The 16,572-nt window shown below is 41.7% G+C and overlaps 1 protein-coding gene across 1 annotated transcript in view; it reads left to right on the top strand.

The window, feature by feature from the left end:
- LOC149145505 (protein SABRE-like) overlaps positions 1-16,572 on the top strand; it is a 366,058-nt gene that overhangs the window by 260,663 nt on the left and 88,823 nt on the right. Inside the window, 1 exon segment of the mRNA XM_089452896.1 lies at positions 2,198-2,337. Within this exon segment, the coding sequence (XP_089309022.1) occupies positions 2,198-2,337 (140 nt within the window).

Here is a 16,572-nt window from a genome sequence, read left to right as displayed (position 1 = left end):
GACACTGCGGGAGCATCAGCATCAACACCATCTGCTATAGATATAGGAGAGCATAGCTCCATACCTAGCACTCATTATTTGACATTAGGTGCAGAGGCAGGGTCAGGGCCTCCTACTACTAGGGGCAGGCCTGGCAAACAGCCCATCATGTTTTCCCGTAAAAGGGGGAGAGGGCAGTGATTTCAGATAGATAACTGCTAGTTTTATTTGTTATGCTACATATAACTCATGATGATGAGATACTTTTATATATGTGATGTTATTTTGTATTGGTTCTCCACATTTGAGTCCTTGAATGGACAATTATCAGGGATCAGCAGGATTTGGTATCGCCTTTGATGTATCATTTCTATTTGACATCATATATATCAATGTTTTCTTCATATTTATGTGCCAATGTGTTTATTTCATGTTGTTGTTGCTTTATATGTTTAAAAATCTGAAAAAAATGAATATATTATGCATTTTTTATGCTTGCCGATATTTGCCGATATTTTGCCGATATTTTCGCCGATATTGCCGATAAGATATTTTCTGGACCCTCGCCGATATTTTCCCGATACCGATATTATCAACACTGCGAATTTCCTCCTTAGGGCTGACTTGAACGTTTTGTGCAATCATTGTTCCACATTAAAAATAATATTTTTCCTTTAGCAAATTAAATTCCTTCAAGGGCTAGTAGGGTCTCCTCAGGGTGAGGAGGGCTTCCCAAAGGAGGGAATTTTTCCCCGAGCTGCCAAATTTCAACAAGAAATTGTGTCTTGGCAAAAAAAAATTACTTTTAGATTGTTCATTCAAGCAGCAAGCAGAATTTCAAGGAAATTCAGCACTCTTACCTGAGCATTGCGGAGGTAAGGCCCTGACTCTGCTGGTCACTCAAAATGAAGTTGCTACATTGCAACTCTTGGAAAATCAACAATCTGAGGTCCAAAGTTTAGTAGGGCCATGCGCCATCAGTCCTACGTTTTTCTAGGCCACATATCTGGATTCTGACCCCAGCAAAGCCACAAGTTGTAGAAGTTTAATCATCTGTGCATTACTGGTTACTAATGACTGATCAGTGCCCACCTCAATTATGGCAATAAATGCTGGCATCCAGCCTCACATGCAGTGCCCAGTGCAGCAAATGCAATTTGCCACTCTATAACAGGCACAATTCTGTGTTAGATGTAAATCAGTGCTTGAAAAAGTGGGATTACATGTGCAAAATGTCCAGAAATACATCACAGTACTAGTAGAGGAGTTTGCTTTCCTTTCTGCTGCTCTGGGACCTATGTATAGTGCAATAACTGCTTTTGCTCAAGAATAATTGAAATGACGTGAAATGAGAAAATGGAGGGGTTTCTTATACAAGTGCTTATGAGAATGCAAATTGAACCAAGTGATGGGCTGTGACATTGGTCAATGAACGAGTGTTTGGCATTATCTTGATGTTCTTACACGATTAATTGAATACAAATCTAATCAAGAAGATAATACTACCTACTGTGCTAATTATTACCTATGAGAGTATTTGCTATTCTGGAATATTGTAACAGAACAGCACTCTACTGATGTAAACAGAAATAACTCCAAATCATAACTGAACAACTAGAGATAAACACATGCAAAAGGTAATAACACAAGAACTGTTTGAATGCTGGAAGCCTGTAAGCATCCATTAACTAGTGTAGAGTGCTTATAATGAAAATCTGTAGGCCCTGATCAGGGCTGTTAGCAGAAAAGAGGACGTGGAGGCCCAGTTCACTTTAGACAATATAGGGAGAGCTTGGATGTGTCTCAACCCTATGTTACATGCACACTTCAGTGTGGTGGCTCTAAATGGTTGCGCAAGAGGATTTTAGCTGGGCTTAGGCGCCACCTGAAAAATGCCAAAAATTTCTTGTTCATGTGTCTTCTGAGATGTTTTCTTCTTTAGATTAAAGTGCATTTTATATGTAATATGTCTAACTGTGTTAGTAAGCAAGTGCACAAATATTTATATTTTCAAATGTCCATGATACAAAAATATAAATCTAGTCGATGGAGAAGGGTTCATTTGTGACAGTGGCAATAAGTAGGAACCCTATTTTAAGTTGTTTATTTTCAAGAAGATTGGAGGATGATGGAAAAATAGTTATGAAAGGATGCAATCTTCTAAATGGATAAGGATATTTTATATGTTTTAGTTTGAATTGACAATTTCTTTTGGCAGATTTTAAATGTTGATCGTGATTACAAAGATGTCGGCGTTGCAGAGTTCACAACAAGATCTTTTGTTGTGAGAAACTGCTTACCTAATGCCAAATCAGATATGTTGCTATCTGCTTGGAATCCACCTTCAGAGTGGGGAAGGTAGGTTTACTATTTGCTTGACTTCTATTTTCCTGTTTCCTGTTGTGCATGACATGGTATAGTTCTATTGTTGCCTTTTCATATTCTCATTGTACTTAGCTTATCTTTTTTCTGTGTAATGAATTTTTTCAAGTATATTATGTATGGCCTTTTCTGATAGTGCATGAGATGTAGGTTGGCATGATATTGAAATATCCCAATTAATTTCTTAGTTAATTGTTATTTGATTCTATGTACACGCTTTCAGTTTTCCATGGTTTGTTCTTTCTCCTCAAATTATTGCTGTCAGAAAAAGGATATTTTTTTCAAATCACCAAAACAAGAAGCAGAAGGTTATATACAACAAATTGATATCCTGTTCCTCAGCGCTATTAGACAGAAATAAAATCTGAAAAAGGAAGCAGAAGGGTATAATACAGTGGTGTCTTAACTCCTCTTTTTCAGTGCTATTTAAAGTTTAAACAGAATTAAAAGTGAGAGCAGGCTAAGGCATCTAGTTCTTGGGCATCTTAATGAAAAGATAGCCTTTGGTGGAGAATGGCATACATACCTCTTACCACCAAGATTGACAAAAGATTGAACCAGAACTGATGTCCTCAGAGAAGACAAACTGGCAACATTCCTTCCAATTGTTAAACAATGCAGTAATAGTAAGGCAATCCCATATGCCAGAAAGGGGAAAAAGTACTATAGATCGTGATTTACAAAACAACACTTCTTGCCAATGGAGCTTGGCCTGAAACAAAACTGAATGGTGATCCTGGGACCTACACATATCTCTGACATCTTCTGGCAGACTTGTAGTCCCATAAGGTGTGCTTCATTGTTTTTAGTCAACTAAAAACTAGACAAGACCATCTGTCAGCTGTAGAAAATTGTAGGCCCAACCCAGTTTCAGTTTTAGGAATTACATCAGTTTAATTCCAACCCAAACATTTATGCTGTTGTTTTTAAACATGAATATTTGCTAAAACATGAAACACAGAATCCTACTCTACTCTTTCACTTTCACTGAGAATAAAGACAATAGTCACACAAATTTTAACACTGATTTTTTGGTCCAACCCAGGAAAAACCCTGAACGGAAAACCAGTAGAGAGGAATATTTTATTTATTATCAGAGAATTTATTACAGCAGTTAATGACAGTAAGCACAGTGACCTTTTCTCCCTGAATTTAAGCCTTGAATTTCTTGGACACTGTGCTGTATCTGCTCCTCGTTTTCTGTGCCCTCTTGCTCAGAAATTTGTGCCAAATTCAGTACTGTCTGACAGCAATAAATGCTGCTGTCAGTCCCCTTGAATCTCCTGCCAAATAACCCCTCAAATTTCTGCCCAGATTTCACGATTCTTGTGCTGCTTAGCATCTATGACAGCTATCATTCCGTCAGAAATCACACCCAGAACTCAAAATTTGGGAAGCAGTACATCAAATTTCATGCCTGAGAGTTACTGCTCTGACAGCACAATAGTAATGCTGCAACTTCTTGATTTTTGTGCCTGACTCTTTCATAAATCGTGCAGCTTCAGTCTGCAATTAGTGCCCTCTTAATCTGCACTGGTACAGTGGCAGTTTGCTAGAGGGTACCTTGAAATTCGTACTGTTTGTCCTTGCTCCTGAACTTGCTGTACTCCTTTGCTAATTTTTTCCTCTCAGCCTCGTTTGCTCCTCTCCAGTACTCTTGAATAAAATGTTAACATGGTGCCTTCTCCCCTTTTCTTTTCCTCTTTTGTTCTCTCATTAAGAAGGGAGACCTAACACTAAAATCTAATGGCTGAGATTAGATCTTAGCCAATTAGATCAAGGGTGGAGATCAAATCTCTCATTGACCCATGAGACATCTTTTCCCCTTAGTCCCCTTTTCATTAATTTCTCAAAAGGTACTTTATGTCTTTATTTCTCTTAAAGCTATGTTGTATGAAACTTCTAGGAACATGGTGTTTCAGGCTGTACCCGTACCCGAATCTCCAAAACTTGACCATGTAATCATCTATGAGAGTTAATATAGACTTGGTTTTCCTTCTAAATTGTCATCTATGGGTCTTATTCCCTTTTTTTCTTGCAAGATAATGTATTATTCTCTTATATATATATATATAGATATGATGTTTTGGCCAACGTTTTCATTTTTTGGAGGGGATGTTCCTAAATGTACCCATTTCAGAAACTCCAAAACGTTGCAACGCTTCGTGCAACTTAGTCTTAAAGTCACTTTATGTTTATAAAGTCACCTTATGACTTTATTTCTCATAAACTCACTTTAACTTTATTTCCCATAAAGTTAAGTTAAGAGGGTCACATTAGGACACTCTTTCCTAGGCTAGACATCAAACCTTAGGAACACTTGTCCTTTTTACTGCTTTTCTATCACTCCCTCTTACCAAGGAATGTGTTTTTCACCACTCTCATCTTATCTCTGAAGTAAACATGCTAGCCCCTCGACAAAGATTTGGTGAGAATGTCGGCCACGTGCTCATACTCTAGCTTCACTGCTCCTCTTTGAACATAATCTTGGATGAAGTGGTATCTGATCTCAACATGCTTTGTCTTATCATGAAATACTAGATTCTCCTAGAGTTTGATACAACTTGGATTATTGTAGTATATCATTGTTGGTCTCAACTGCTAACCAAATAAGCCATACAACATCTTGTGAAGCCAAAGGGCGTCACAACTGGCCTGACTAGCTACCATATACTCTGCCTCTACAGAAATCAATGCCACTGATCTCTGTTTCTTGCTGAACCATGATACTATGACTGAACCCATCATGAAACAACATCCTGATGTCCTCTTTCTGTCCCTAGCACTGCCTGCCCAATGTGAGTTTGTGTAGCTAGTCAACTTAACTCCATCCCCTTGGATATAATCCAGTCCATAATCTATTGTACCTTGCAAGTATCGCAACACATGTTTCACAACCACCCAATGCACCGTCTTGAGCTCCACCATGAACTGACAAAATGTATTGACAGTGAAACAAATATTTGGTTTGATATGGACCAAATACATCAATGAATCGATCAACTAGCGCTATAAAGTGGGATCTACCAACTTGGAATCAGGAGCATGCAACTTCTTCCAATTGGTAATCATAGGCGTGGGCATGGGCCTGCAGTCCTCCATATAAAATCTCCTCAATATGTCCCTTGCGTACTTGCCCTGTCCTAGGAAGATATGTCTATCCTCCTACCAAACCTCCAATCCTAGAAAATAGTGCATCAATCCTATATCGGTCATCTCAAACTCTCAAGCAAGGTTGCTCTTGTAGTGCTTAATGAGTTTCTCCTCTCTTGTAATAAACAAATTGTCTACGTATAATACAAGAATTAGTGGATCCTCGCCAACCATAATGTAATATAGGTTCATATTTGCATCACTCTTCTCGAAGCCCATTTGCTACAAGTAGGAATCAATTCGTGAATACCACACTCTCGGTGTGCCCATACAAAGGCTTCTTCAACCTGCATACATGGGACTCCCTCCCATGCACCCCAAAGACATGTGGTTGCTCGGTGTAGGGTTGTGGGGAAGTGACTCCCCCCCTTCAAATTGCCCCCGGAGCGTGCTCCTGAAATTCGCTTCCACTCTCGAAATTCGCTCCCGCGTTTTTTGCACAATTTTTTTTTCACAAAGATGTTCCAAACACAATTTTTTTCCAAAGAAACATAATTTTTTGAGTAGGGCAACCTAGTATTCAAGTTTATGGCCCTAGTATTGATATGCAATTCATGAAGTAATCCTTTTACTTAAATTTTTAACATTACCATGAAATGAGTTAGGATGTTTGAGAGTGGTTCCAATTTCATTGGATTTCATATGGAGAAAGTATAATTTTAGATTTCACTCAAAATCCAACAGACAGTTTTTCAGGATTTCAGGATTGGGGGGATTGTAATGTTCCATTAGATTTTGTCATTTACTAGGGCATGTGACTCATATTTAATCAAGAGCACCAAGCCCTCTATGTACTTTCATGTTAGTGACATTGGTTGTCGAACTCCTCTATCTTGACCCTACTAAAAATGTACCCATCACTCAAATAAAATCTTGACTTGACATGCTACATTTTTTCTATCTTATGTTAATTGCTTAGAGGGTGATATTAATGATAAAGATCCCAAGATGGGCAATGATTTTGATGATATGTAGCTATTTGTTGAAGCATGATTTTTTTGGATGTTAGAGGCCATCTAGAGCCTATTTGTTGATGTATTTTTCAGTTCAGAGATGGATTACACTCAATGCTATTTTGGTTATGTGCACCCTTGCATGCTATATAAATGAGAACTATTAACTTGTGGATGTAGTTGATGAAGATTATAACTTCTAGATGATTGATGTTATATGGTGTAATTTATGTTTTTATGTTTTTTTTTTTTTTATATATCTAATTCATCATTCTACATGCTTTTGTTGACATATATGCATCAAAATATATAAAAATATATATTATAGAAAAATTCGCTTCTGATTCGCTCCCAAACCGGGAGCTTTTGAAAATGTCGCTCCTCGCTCTCACTTCCAGGTAACCTTGGCTCGGTGTATACCTCCTCCTGTATGATCCCATTGAGAAAAGCAGTCTTCACATCCATCTGGTGTATCTTACAACCCATCTCTGCTGCATTGAAGATCAGTGCCCTAATCAAAGTGTATTGAGCTACTAGTGCAAAGGTCTCGTTATAGTCAACTCTCTCTACTTGTGAGAACTCCCGTGTCACAAATTGAGCGTTGAACTTTCTTAGTGTTGCCATTTGTAACATCCTTGATCTTGTAGAACATCCTGGAAGGCACTACTAACTTCCTCTCAGGTCTTAACACTGTCTCCCACACATCATTCTTGATGATGGAAGCATACTCTTCTAGCATGGCATCCCTCTAGACTTGCTATCCTGTAGCCTCCTCGTAGCTAGATGGCTCAGTCTCCGCAATGCTTCTCACCATAGCCATATAGCCATCAAATCACTTTAGTGGTCTGCTCTCCCTAGCTTACCAGTTGGGCTTCCCCACTCTCTTGGGCTTCCTACAAGGTGTCATGTCATGAAGCCATTAAGGTTTCCTCTTCCTTGAAGCAACCTCCTGTATTGGGATGGGTATATCCTCATCTATAATTGGTATCCCTGATGATGATGCCACTATGGTGTACCTATACTCGAGGATCCTGTGCCTTGTGTCACTATAACCTGTGGACCTATCACCTTAGAAGCCTGTGACGCTCCAGACCCCTGTGAAGTGGTACTTGATGGTCCCAGACCTTGTGGTGGACTCCTCTGCTGAGGAGTCTATTGCTCTAGCTATTCCATATCTCGTGACCTCGTCAATGCTCTCTCCAACTCAAATCTCACATCTTGCCTCACAACAACCTTCCTTTGCGCAAGAATACATATGTGGCAGGCCTTGGAGATTCACTATACCACACAAGAATGGCCTCCTTGGTTGTGGGTTCTAACTTTGTCCTCTGCTTCTTAGGGACATTTGAATATGTTAGGCACCCAAAATTCCTAAAGTGCCCAATCTTATGTCTCTTCCTAGAAAAAGCCTCCTTAGGAGTCTTGTTCCCCAACACCCTATGTGGACCCTTGTTCTGCAGATACATTGCAGTGTTGCATGCCTTAGCCCATAGAAACAATGGCTGCCCATGATCAAGCAGCATGGATCTCACTGCCCCAATTATGCCCTCGTTCTTCCTCTCTGCAACCCCTGTTTGCTGTTGGGTGTAGGGAACTGTCCAACCTCTCTTGATGCTCGTTCTAGCACAAAATCCTTCATCTCATTGGAGGTATACTTTCCCCCATTGTTTGATCTTAAGACCATGATCTTCTTTCCTGTCTGGTTCTCCACAAGAGCTTTAAAGTCTTGGAACTTCACGAAGACCTCATCCATGGTCTTCGTGAAGTAGATCTAGGTCTTCCTGGAGTAGTCATCAATAAAAGTGACATAGTACTTACATCTTCTCAATGATACATAAGACATCGGGCCACACACATTAAAGCGGATCAAGTCAAGTATCCCAGCAACCTTGCTATCACTGTTTGGGAAAGGTATCTTGGTGTACTTTCCCAAATCACACCCCCTCAACACATCATGGTGCTTTGTATTGAACTTTGGCAATCCTACGGGGGTCTCCCTCAATACTCTCAGAGCCCCATGGTGCAAGTGGGACATCTTCCTGTGGCACAACTCACACAAATCACTGTTGTTGGTGGTTGAAACCGACACTCTAGTAGGCTGAAACATGAACCTGTAGAGTTTCCCATGGTGAACTCCAATCACTTGGGTAGAAGTGATACTGGATCCCCTAGGGTACATAAGAACCTGTCCATCGTGTAACACCACCTCATATTTCTTGTCCTCAATAGTGGATATTAAATCTTGATATTAGGTTCTTCTTCAGCCCTGGAACATATAAGACCTCTGTAACATTCAAGGGAGGCTGTGACTCCTTTTGAAAGGACATGGTCCCAACACTAACCGCTTTGACTGTGGAGTCATCTCCATGCACCGCCTCCAGATTTACGTCCCTCTCTTTAAGACCTATAAGATGCTCCCTGACCCCTGTCACGTGACGTGAAGCTCCACTGTCAATGTACTAGACACTAGAGGATGTGACACTCATGGCAAGACTGACAACTAAGGAAAACTCCTTGTCAAATTTGGTGGAAATGTCATCCACTTTAGGTAATGCTACAACACTCTTCTTCTTCTTGTTTCTGTTGATTTGGAGTAGCATCGGATGTGCTCTAGCCACAAAAATTGGATGAGAGGCTAAGGCACATGAGATCTCCAATACTCAGAAAGGGTTTGGGAAGATTCTAAACAGTTTGGGAGATATTAAAATAATTAATATTTTTAATGGAGTCCCTAAGTCTAAACTTAGGGAAATTAAAATATTAATGTAAATTAATATAAAATTGTGTTAGAATGGTCCAAAAGTCATGGATCAAGCCAGATCTAATCTTAGCCATTTATTAGGGACTTAACCTCAGCCGTTGATTTGTCAACGAGAAAAGTATAAGAGGAGGCTTGAGGGTCACTTGGAGAACACACCAAGAGATCAAGATTTCGACCTTCTGGGGTTGGGTTTGCTGAGAAAGTTGAGAGAGTGATCAGAGTTGCAGCTGAGGGGCAGTGAATACAGAAGCAGAGAGTTAGAGATAGCACGAGGAGGATCAACCCAATGGCAGGAGAGAGGGACGCAAAAGCAGCTAAGGGTTCACGCAGAGCCAGCCAGGGCTCACATAGAGCCAGCTAGGAGCTGTGCAGTGCCTCAGAGGGCCAACGTGGGTGACGTAGAGGGCCAGAGGACTGACGTAGTGCCTTCGGACGCTGACGCAGGCCAAGCCAGAGTGACGCTGGGCTAACGCTGGGCCAGAGAGAGGCTAACGCCTGAATATATGCTTTCGAGTAGAGAGCTACTATTCCCAAGATTTTTCTGTGTTGGGTGAGCCTGATTTGGCACCCAGATTGTATTCTGAAACTGTTCAATAAATCAAACCCTCAGATAGCTGCACCGGTTTTCCCGCATTGGGTTTTTCTGGGGACATTATTCCAAAAACAACAGTGTCACTTTTGTGCTTGTTTGTGTTTCCTTCAATTGATGATCTGTAATGTGTTGAGCATGCACTTGTATTGATTTCCAGTATTTACATGGTAAATAACTTGCTAATTAATAGAACAAGTAGGTAGGAATAAATCAGAAAGTACATGAAGGGTTTCTAATGGGTTAGACTTAGAAATTCCAACATGGTATCAAAGCGTGGTTGCAGATCACAAGAGAATTGAGGACATCAGATGAACAGAGCAACAACAACAGAAAACAACTGTCTCGAGTGACAAAAGTTGTTCTTAGCAGAGTAGTAGCGAGGAAGGGGTGACGCAGTGCCTGCGTCATTAAGATTGAGCCATGTTAATTTTAGGTATGTTCTATGCTAAGAGCAATTTATTTCAATTTTCATAGTTAGCTCAATATCTTGTCCAGATTAACAATCACATCAGCATTAAAGTAAACTGCAGATAGAACATAAACATAAATCGCAGAAGACAAGCCAAGACAAGAGGACACAAGATGTGGCGCTATCTAGGGACAAACCCCAATGTGGGGAAACCCTTGATCAATTCTTTTTATATGTTCTTCAATAGTTCAACAAAGAGAGAGAGAGAGATAGTACATTTACAACAGAAGTCAACACTTAGACTTTCTAAATAAGAGAATAGATCATCTCTACATGGGATTAGTTGAAGACATGCTACTTTAACTGATTCTCCAAGGTGACTCCTTCACCTATCGTTGTGTTGCATCTCGTCATCATGTTGCACCTCATTGTGCTGCACCATGTTACACCCATCACCACATTACTGGACCTCATGAACATGCTATACACATCATCATGGTGCACCTTATGCTACCACTACCTTCTCATGTACCATACTGCACTTTGCTGCACCATGTACTAGCTGTCCCACGTATAGTTTTTTGCACTGTTGTCCATGTATTGCATCATGTACATGCTGTACACCTGTCTCATTTACTTGTTCCATCAAGCTTCATTGCTGCTCCATGCATCACCGTGCTTGCAGTTGTCCATGCTTTACCATGCTGCTGCTGTCCATGCTTCACCAAGCTTCACTGCTGCTCTATGCATCACCATGCTTGCAGCTGTCCATGCTTTAACATGCTGCTGCTCTCCATGCTTCACCAAGCTTCATTGCTGCTCCATGCATCACCATGCTTGCAGCTATCCATGCTTTACCATGCTGCTGCTGTCCATGCTTCACCAAGCTTCATTGCTATCCCATGCATCACCATGCTTGCAGCTGTCCATGCTTTACCATGTTGCTGCTGTCCATGCTTCACCAAACTTCATTGCTGTCCCATTGCTGCATCATGTACTAGCTGTCCAAATCACCTTAAGGCACCCTACAGATCTCGGATCTGCTACATCAACGATTTGATGTCCAATGATAGGCCTCCAAATCTGCTGTAGGGTATGAGGCTCCTCCTCCACGTACCCTACAGCCAACCTGTACCAACCAGCAACATAAACCAACCCCAAACAATAAGGGAGAACCTTTGTCCTATTGCGCTTTGTCCTGCACATTTGCGGCCTAGAGAGAGGGCCTCAACTAGCCTTTCGGCCCTCACAAAAGGTCCTCCCACGGCGCTGTAGCAATAGCCCTATTCAGTGGCCTTGTGACAGAGATAACCCACACATAAATACTTCAACTTACCTCTGATTTGTTGCGCCCTGATTTGACTAAGAAGACACACCTACACTGCCCATAAATCTGCCCTTAAGCACCTTTCTAGCTGCTTAGAGCTACAACCTTCTTCCATAGAGAATCCACACCAAAATCCGCACTTCAAACATTGTGGCTAGGGCCTGCTCTCTACTACGGCTAGGGCATGGCCTCTTCTCTTGTCTGCAGCTAGGGCACCTCTTCAACTGCGGCTAGGGCTTGTTTGTGGCTCCATTTAGAACTGTGGCTAGGGCTAGGTCTCTTCTTTAGGACAACAACTTAGGTTTCTTCTAGACCAACGTTGAGGGCAGCTAGGACTTCTCCTTGCTGTGCTATAGTAGTCTCCTTCATGACTGCGTTAAGGCTGATTAGGGCTTCTTCATTAGGGCAGCGTAGATCCTTTCTCCATTAGGGCAACGTTATCCCTTAGGATCTCTCCTCCTACTAAAACCCAAAGACAAGTAGAGAGGAAGAGATCCCAAGTGAGTGTGTTAAAATGACTTGAAGGCCACCTCTATTTATACTAAAACATTGAGCACAAGTGGGGTTTATTTGGTTGCTGACCGACCTTGACGAATTGTCCCATAACACAAATAATTTCCTATCTCCATGAATACTTATTTGAATCGGATGATCTTTAGATCAATCCTACACCTCTCGATGAGAGGGATCTAAGAAAAATATCAACTGCCATTAATAAGATGACCCACATAGAGTTTGGCCCTAGTTGCCAACTTTAACAAGCCAGGAAGAGGCAGCGTAGAGGCTGAGGTAGGCAAAGGCAAGCTCACGCAGAGCCCAGGAGGGCTGACGCAATTGGCTGAGAAGGCTGATTTGCCAGTATCGAGATTGTGTAGAGCCTAGGAGCTCTAACCTTTAGTTTGCTGGGGTTTAGGAGGCTATGGGTAAGTTGCAGAGTGAGGTTGGTGGGGCATTGTAGTCAGAACAGTACCTAACAGGGCAAGACCAAGGAGGAGGGAGTTGCTACCGAGGGTTTCTAGCCAAGAAATCCGGATCAGTGGTGCAGCGGCACTAAGGATCAGAGTGGGGGCATCTCGACATTGGCAGAAGGGTTTCCAGGAGGGAAATCGAGGCTCAGAGGGAGTCATATCGAGAACTTCCAGGAGGGAAGTAGAGGAGCAACGAGATGGCGGTGAACGGGGCAAGAGACCAGGACAGACTGGACGAAGCCTCAAACTTCGTAGTCTGGAAGGCCAAAATCCTATCCGTTCTAGACGGGAATTGTGTCAAGCACTTCGTCTTGAGGACGATAGCTATCCTAGTTGGCCCAGCTAATAACGACAAGTACGAGGAGGCAATGGCGAGGTCCAAGAGCATCATTCTTGACGGGGTCAAGGACAATGTAGTACCACATATTGCTAAAAAGGAAAGGGAAAATGAGATGTGGGAGGCCGTAAAGAAATTGTACCGACATACGTCTATGTAGAGAAGGATGTTACTAGAAAATCAGTTGCGATCATACCAGATGCAGAAGGGAGAAGAGATCGACCCCTTCCTCGATCGATTGAAGGAGATCTGGGATCAACTAACTTCCATAGGGGCCCACGCCGAATCAAGAATTGATGTTGAGAACAACCTTGAACGCAGTCTCAGAAGTTTGGGAGGTGTTTGTCGAGAGCATACTGGGCAGGGAGACCCTTCCAGATTGGGAGGAAATGTGGGTTGCTCTTCGCCAAGAAGAGATCAGAAGGCTAAGCAAGGCGAGAAGTAGCGGCAAGGCGATTAGAATCAAGAAGGAGGAGGAGGTGGATGCTGCCCTAGCATGTGAGGGAAAGCAGGAGAAACAGAAGAAGAAGGACCTCTCCAAGGTCAAATGCTTCCACTATGGGGAGCTGGGTCATTATGTTACCCAGTGTCCATGGAAGAAGAGCAAGGGAGAGGCCTCCGAGACCAAGGTTGCGTCAGCAAGGGCAGAGAAGGAAGTGTAGACAGACGATAACTGTGCCATGAGTGCACACACACCACTTGAGCGGAAGTGGGGAGACATCGAGCGATAGTCAGACGAACTACATGCGATGAGGGGCAGGATCCTTGAGGTACCCAACCTCTCGGTTTATACTTGGCTACGGGAGCACCGAGGAGGAGTAGCCGTGTTGGCGGATGTGGATGGAGCGAGCGGATGTGGATGCAGTTCATTGTAATGTTCAAGCTTGAGCTCATACATTCTGATTTATGTGGACCTATACCTGTTACTTCTCTTGGTGGCTAGTTGTATTTCATGATTTTTGTTGATGATTTTTCTCGCAAGACATGGATATTATTTTTGAAAAGGAAAGGGGAAGCATTTGACATGTTTAGTGATTTCAATTATCTGAGTGAAACCCAAACTGGAAAGCTAATCAAAGCTCTCAGATCTGATAATGGGGGAGAGTTCACCTCCAATGATTTTCATGATCTTTGCAAAGACGCCGGAATAAAAAAAGAAACCATTGTGCCATACAATCCACAACATATGGTGTGGTTGGGAGTAAGAATAAAACCATTATGGAAGTGGTTAGAGCTATGCTGCATGATCACAAGCTACCAAAGTTTTTGTGGGGAGACACTGCAAATACCACTGTTTATGTACAAAACAAAACTCCTCATCAGGCCTTACACATCAAGACTTCTGAAGAAGTCTTCAATAGTAAAAGGCCTGAGGTGAGTCATTTGAGAATATTTGGCTGTCCTATATACTTCCATGTGCCAAAAGAGAAAAGGAATACGCTGAAAGCTTAAGGTAAGAAAGGTAGGTTTGTTGGTTACTGTGATAATTCAAAAGCTTATAGAATTTATGTACTTGGTTAACGAACTATAGAGTTTAGTAGAGACGTAACATTTGATAAAGATGCAGCTTTTTGAAAAGCACAACTCTCCTCTTCCTGCCATTACTGAAAGACAAGCTGTTAATAAGAAAAAGGTTACGTTTGAGTCTGAACCGGAACTTGAGAATGAGCTTGTTGATAATCCAATGGGTTCCATGGATCCTCTAGATCCTCCACCACATGATCCTCCTACCAGAAAGAGACCACTATGGCTGCGAGATATCTTGCAAGATGCTGAGCAACAAGCTGCCCTAAGAGGAGCGTTTAGAGAAAGTAAGAAGCCAAGTCGGTTTCAAGGGTATGTTGCTGCCATGAGCAACATCATTCAGGCATAACCATGCACCTTTGAAGAAGCTGCAAAAGAACAAGTCTAGAAAGATGCCATGACTAAAGAATACGAGTCCATCATCTAGAATGATGTCTGGGAAGTGGTTCCTAGACCTCAAAGTAAATTTGTTGTCACTTCCGAATGGTTGTTTAAGATTAAACATGGTGCAAATGGTAGTATTGAAAAATATAAAGCTAGATTTGTAGCTAGAGGTTTCTCTCAAAAAGAGGGAATAGATTATGATGAGATTTTTGCACCTGTAGCTCGATATACTAATATTCAATTTGTTGGTGCCTTAGCTGCTACCCAGGGATGGACTGTTCACCAAATGGATGTGAAAACTTCTTTCTTGCATGGCTTCCTCAAGCAAGAGGTATTTGTGGAACAACCACATGGAGGGAAACTCATGTATGCAGATTGAAGAAGGCCTTGTATGTGTTGAAGCAAGGTCCAATCATTAGGCCTCTTAGAGGGCCCTACGACATGCATAGATTATTATTTGACCTCTTGAGTTGCTTATTCTTTTATTTGTGAGCTAGTTTGATGGGCTTGTTACCAAAAGTTAGATTATTAGAACATTATATTAATTTTGGGGCTTATGTAGGCCAAGGAGGCTAATTCTAACTCATTAGTGTATAAATATAAGTTAGATGACCTCATTTGCTTATCATCACTTGGGATTGGATCTCCTCTATTGAGAATTTCACACTTTTTCTTGCAGCTTTATGGATGAATTTTGATGTGTGGATTTGGTTAATCTTGTCTTAGAGCTTCTCTCTTGTCAAATTGTGGATGGTTGATATATTCGATTACATGTAAGTACATGCTTTTAATGTTATTCTTGTTTTACTTTGTCATATACATTGTACTGGGATTTTCGCTATTTTTAGGGTTAATTGCTGCATGCATTTACGGCTTAAATTGTGGAATTTTGTCTCTATATAGCATATCTCAATGTATGGGCCATGTAATATGAATGAGACCTCCTAGGGATAATTCTATCAACGAATTTATCTTGATATGCCATCACCTTTTGCACATTGAATTATAAAAGCTGCAAGATTTCTTTTCTTTGACCTAAGAGGCTAACGAAGTAGTCTTGAGGCCTCCTTGTTGATTTGGGGAAGCATCAGATGTGCTCTAGCCACGAAATTTGGTGGAGAGGTTGGGGCACATGAGATCTCCAATACCCAAAAAGGATTTGGGCAGATTCTAAACAGTTTGAGAAATATTAAAATAATTAATATTTTAATGGAGTCCCTAAGTCTAAACTTTTAGGGAAATTAAAATATTAATGTGGATTAGTATAAAACTGTGTTAGAATGGTCCAAAAGACATGGATCAAGCCAGATCTAATCTTAGCCGTTGATTAGTGACTTAATCTCGGCCGTTGATATGTCAACGAGAAAGCTATAAGATGAGGCTTGAGGGTCATTTGGAGAGCACACCAGAGTGATCAATGCTTCTATTCTTTAGAGTGGGGTTTGCTAAGAGAGATAGAATCAATGATCGAAGTTGCAACTGAGGGGCAGTGAGTATAGAGAGACAGAGAGGCAGAGATAGTGCCGAGAGATCAACGCAGGAGCCAGAGAGGGACGCAGAACCAGCCAGGGCGCACGCAGGGCCATGCAGAGGCAGCCAGGAGCTGCACAGCGCTTTAGAGAGGTCAGCGTTGTTGACACGGATGGCCAAAATGTTGACGCAGGGCCTCGTGAGGCTGACGCAGGCCCATTCAGAGTGACATAGGGCCAACACTGGGCAGAGAGATGTTGACACAGTCCAGAAAGGCTGACGTGGGGTTTCTGGGGCAAATTTGTGTTGAGTAGCTACCGGAAGGATTATCCA

Source organism: Pinus tabuliformis, chromosome X (genome assembly GCF_031772625.1).
Source record: "Pinus tabuliformis cultivar Carrire ecotype Pingquan chromosome X, CPIR1, whole genome shotgun sequence".
Lineage (NCBI taxonomy): Eukaryota > Viridiplantae > Streptophyta > Pinopsida > Pinales > Pinaceae > Pinus > Pinus tabuliformis.
This window is presented reverse-complemented; position numbering and strand designations above follow the sequence as displayed.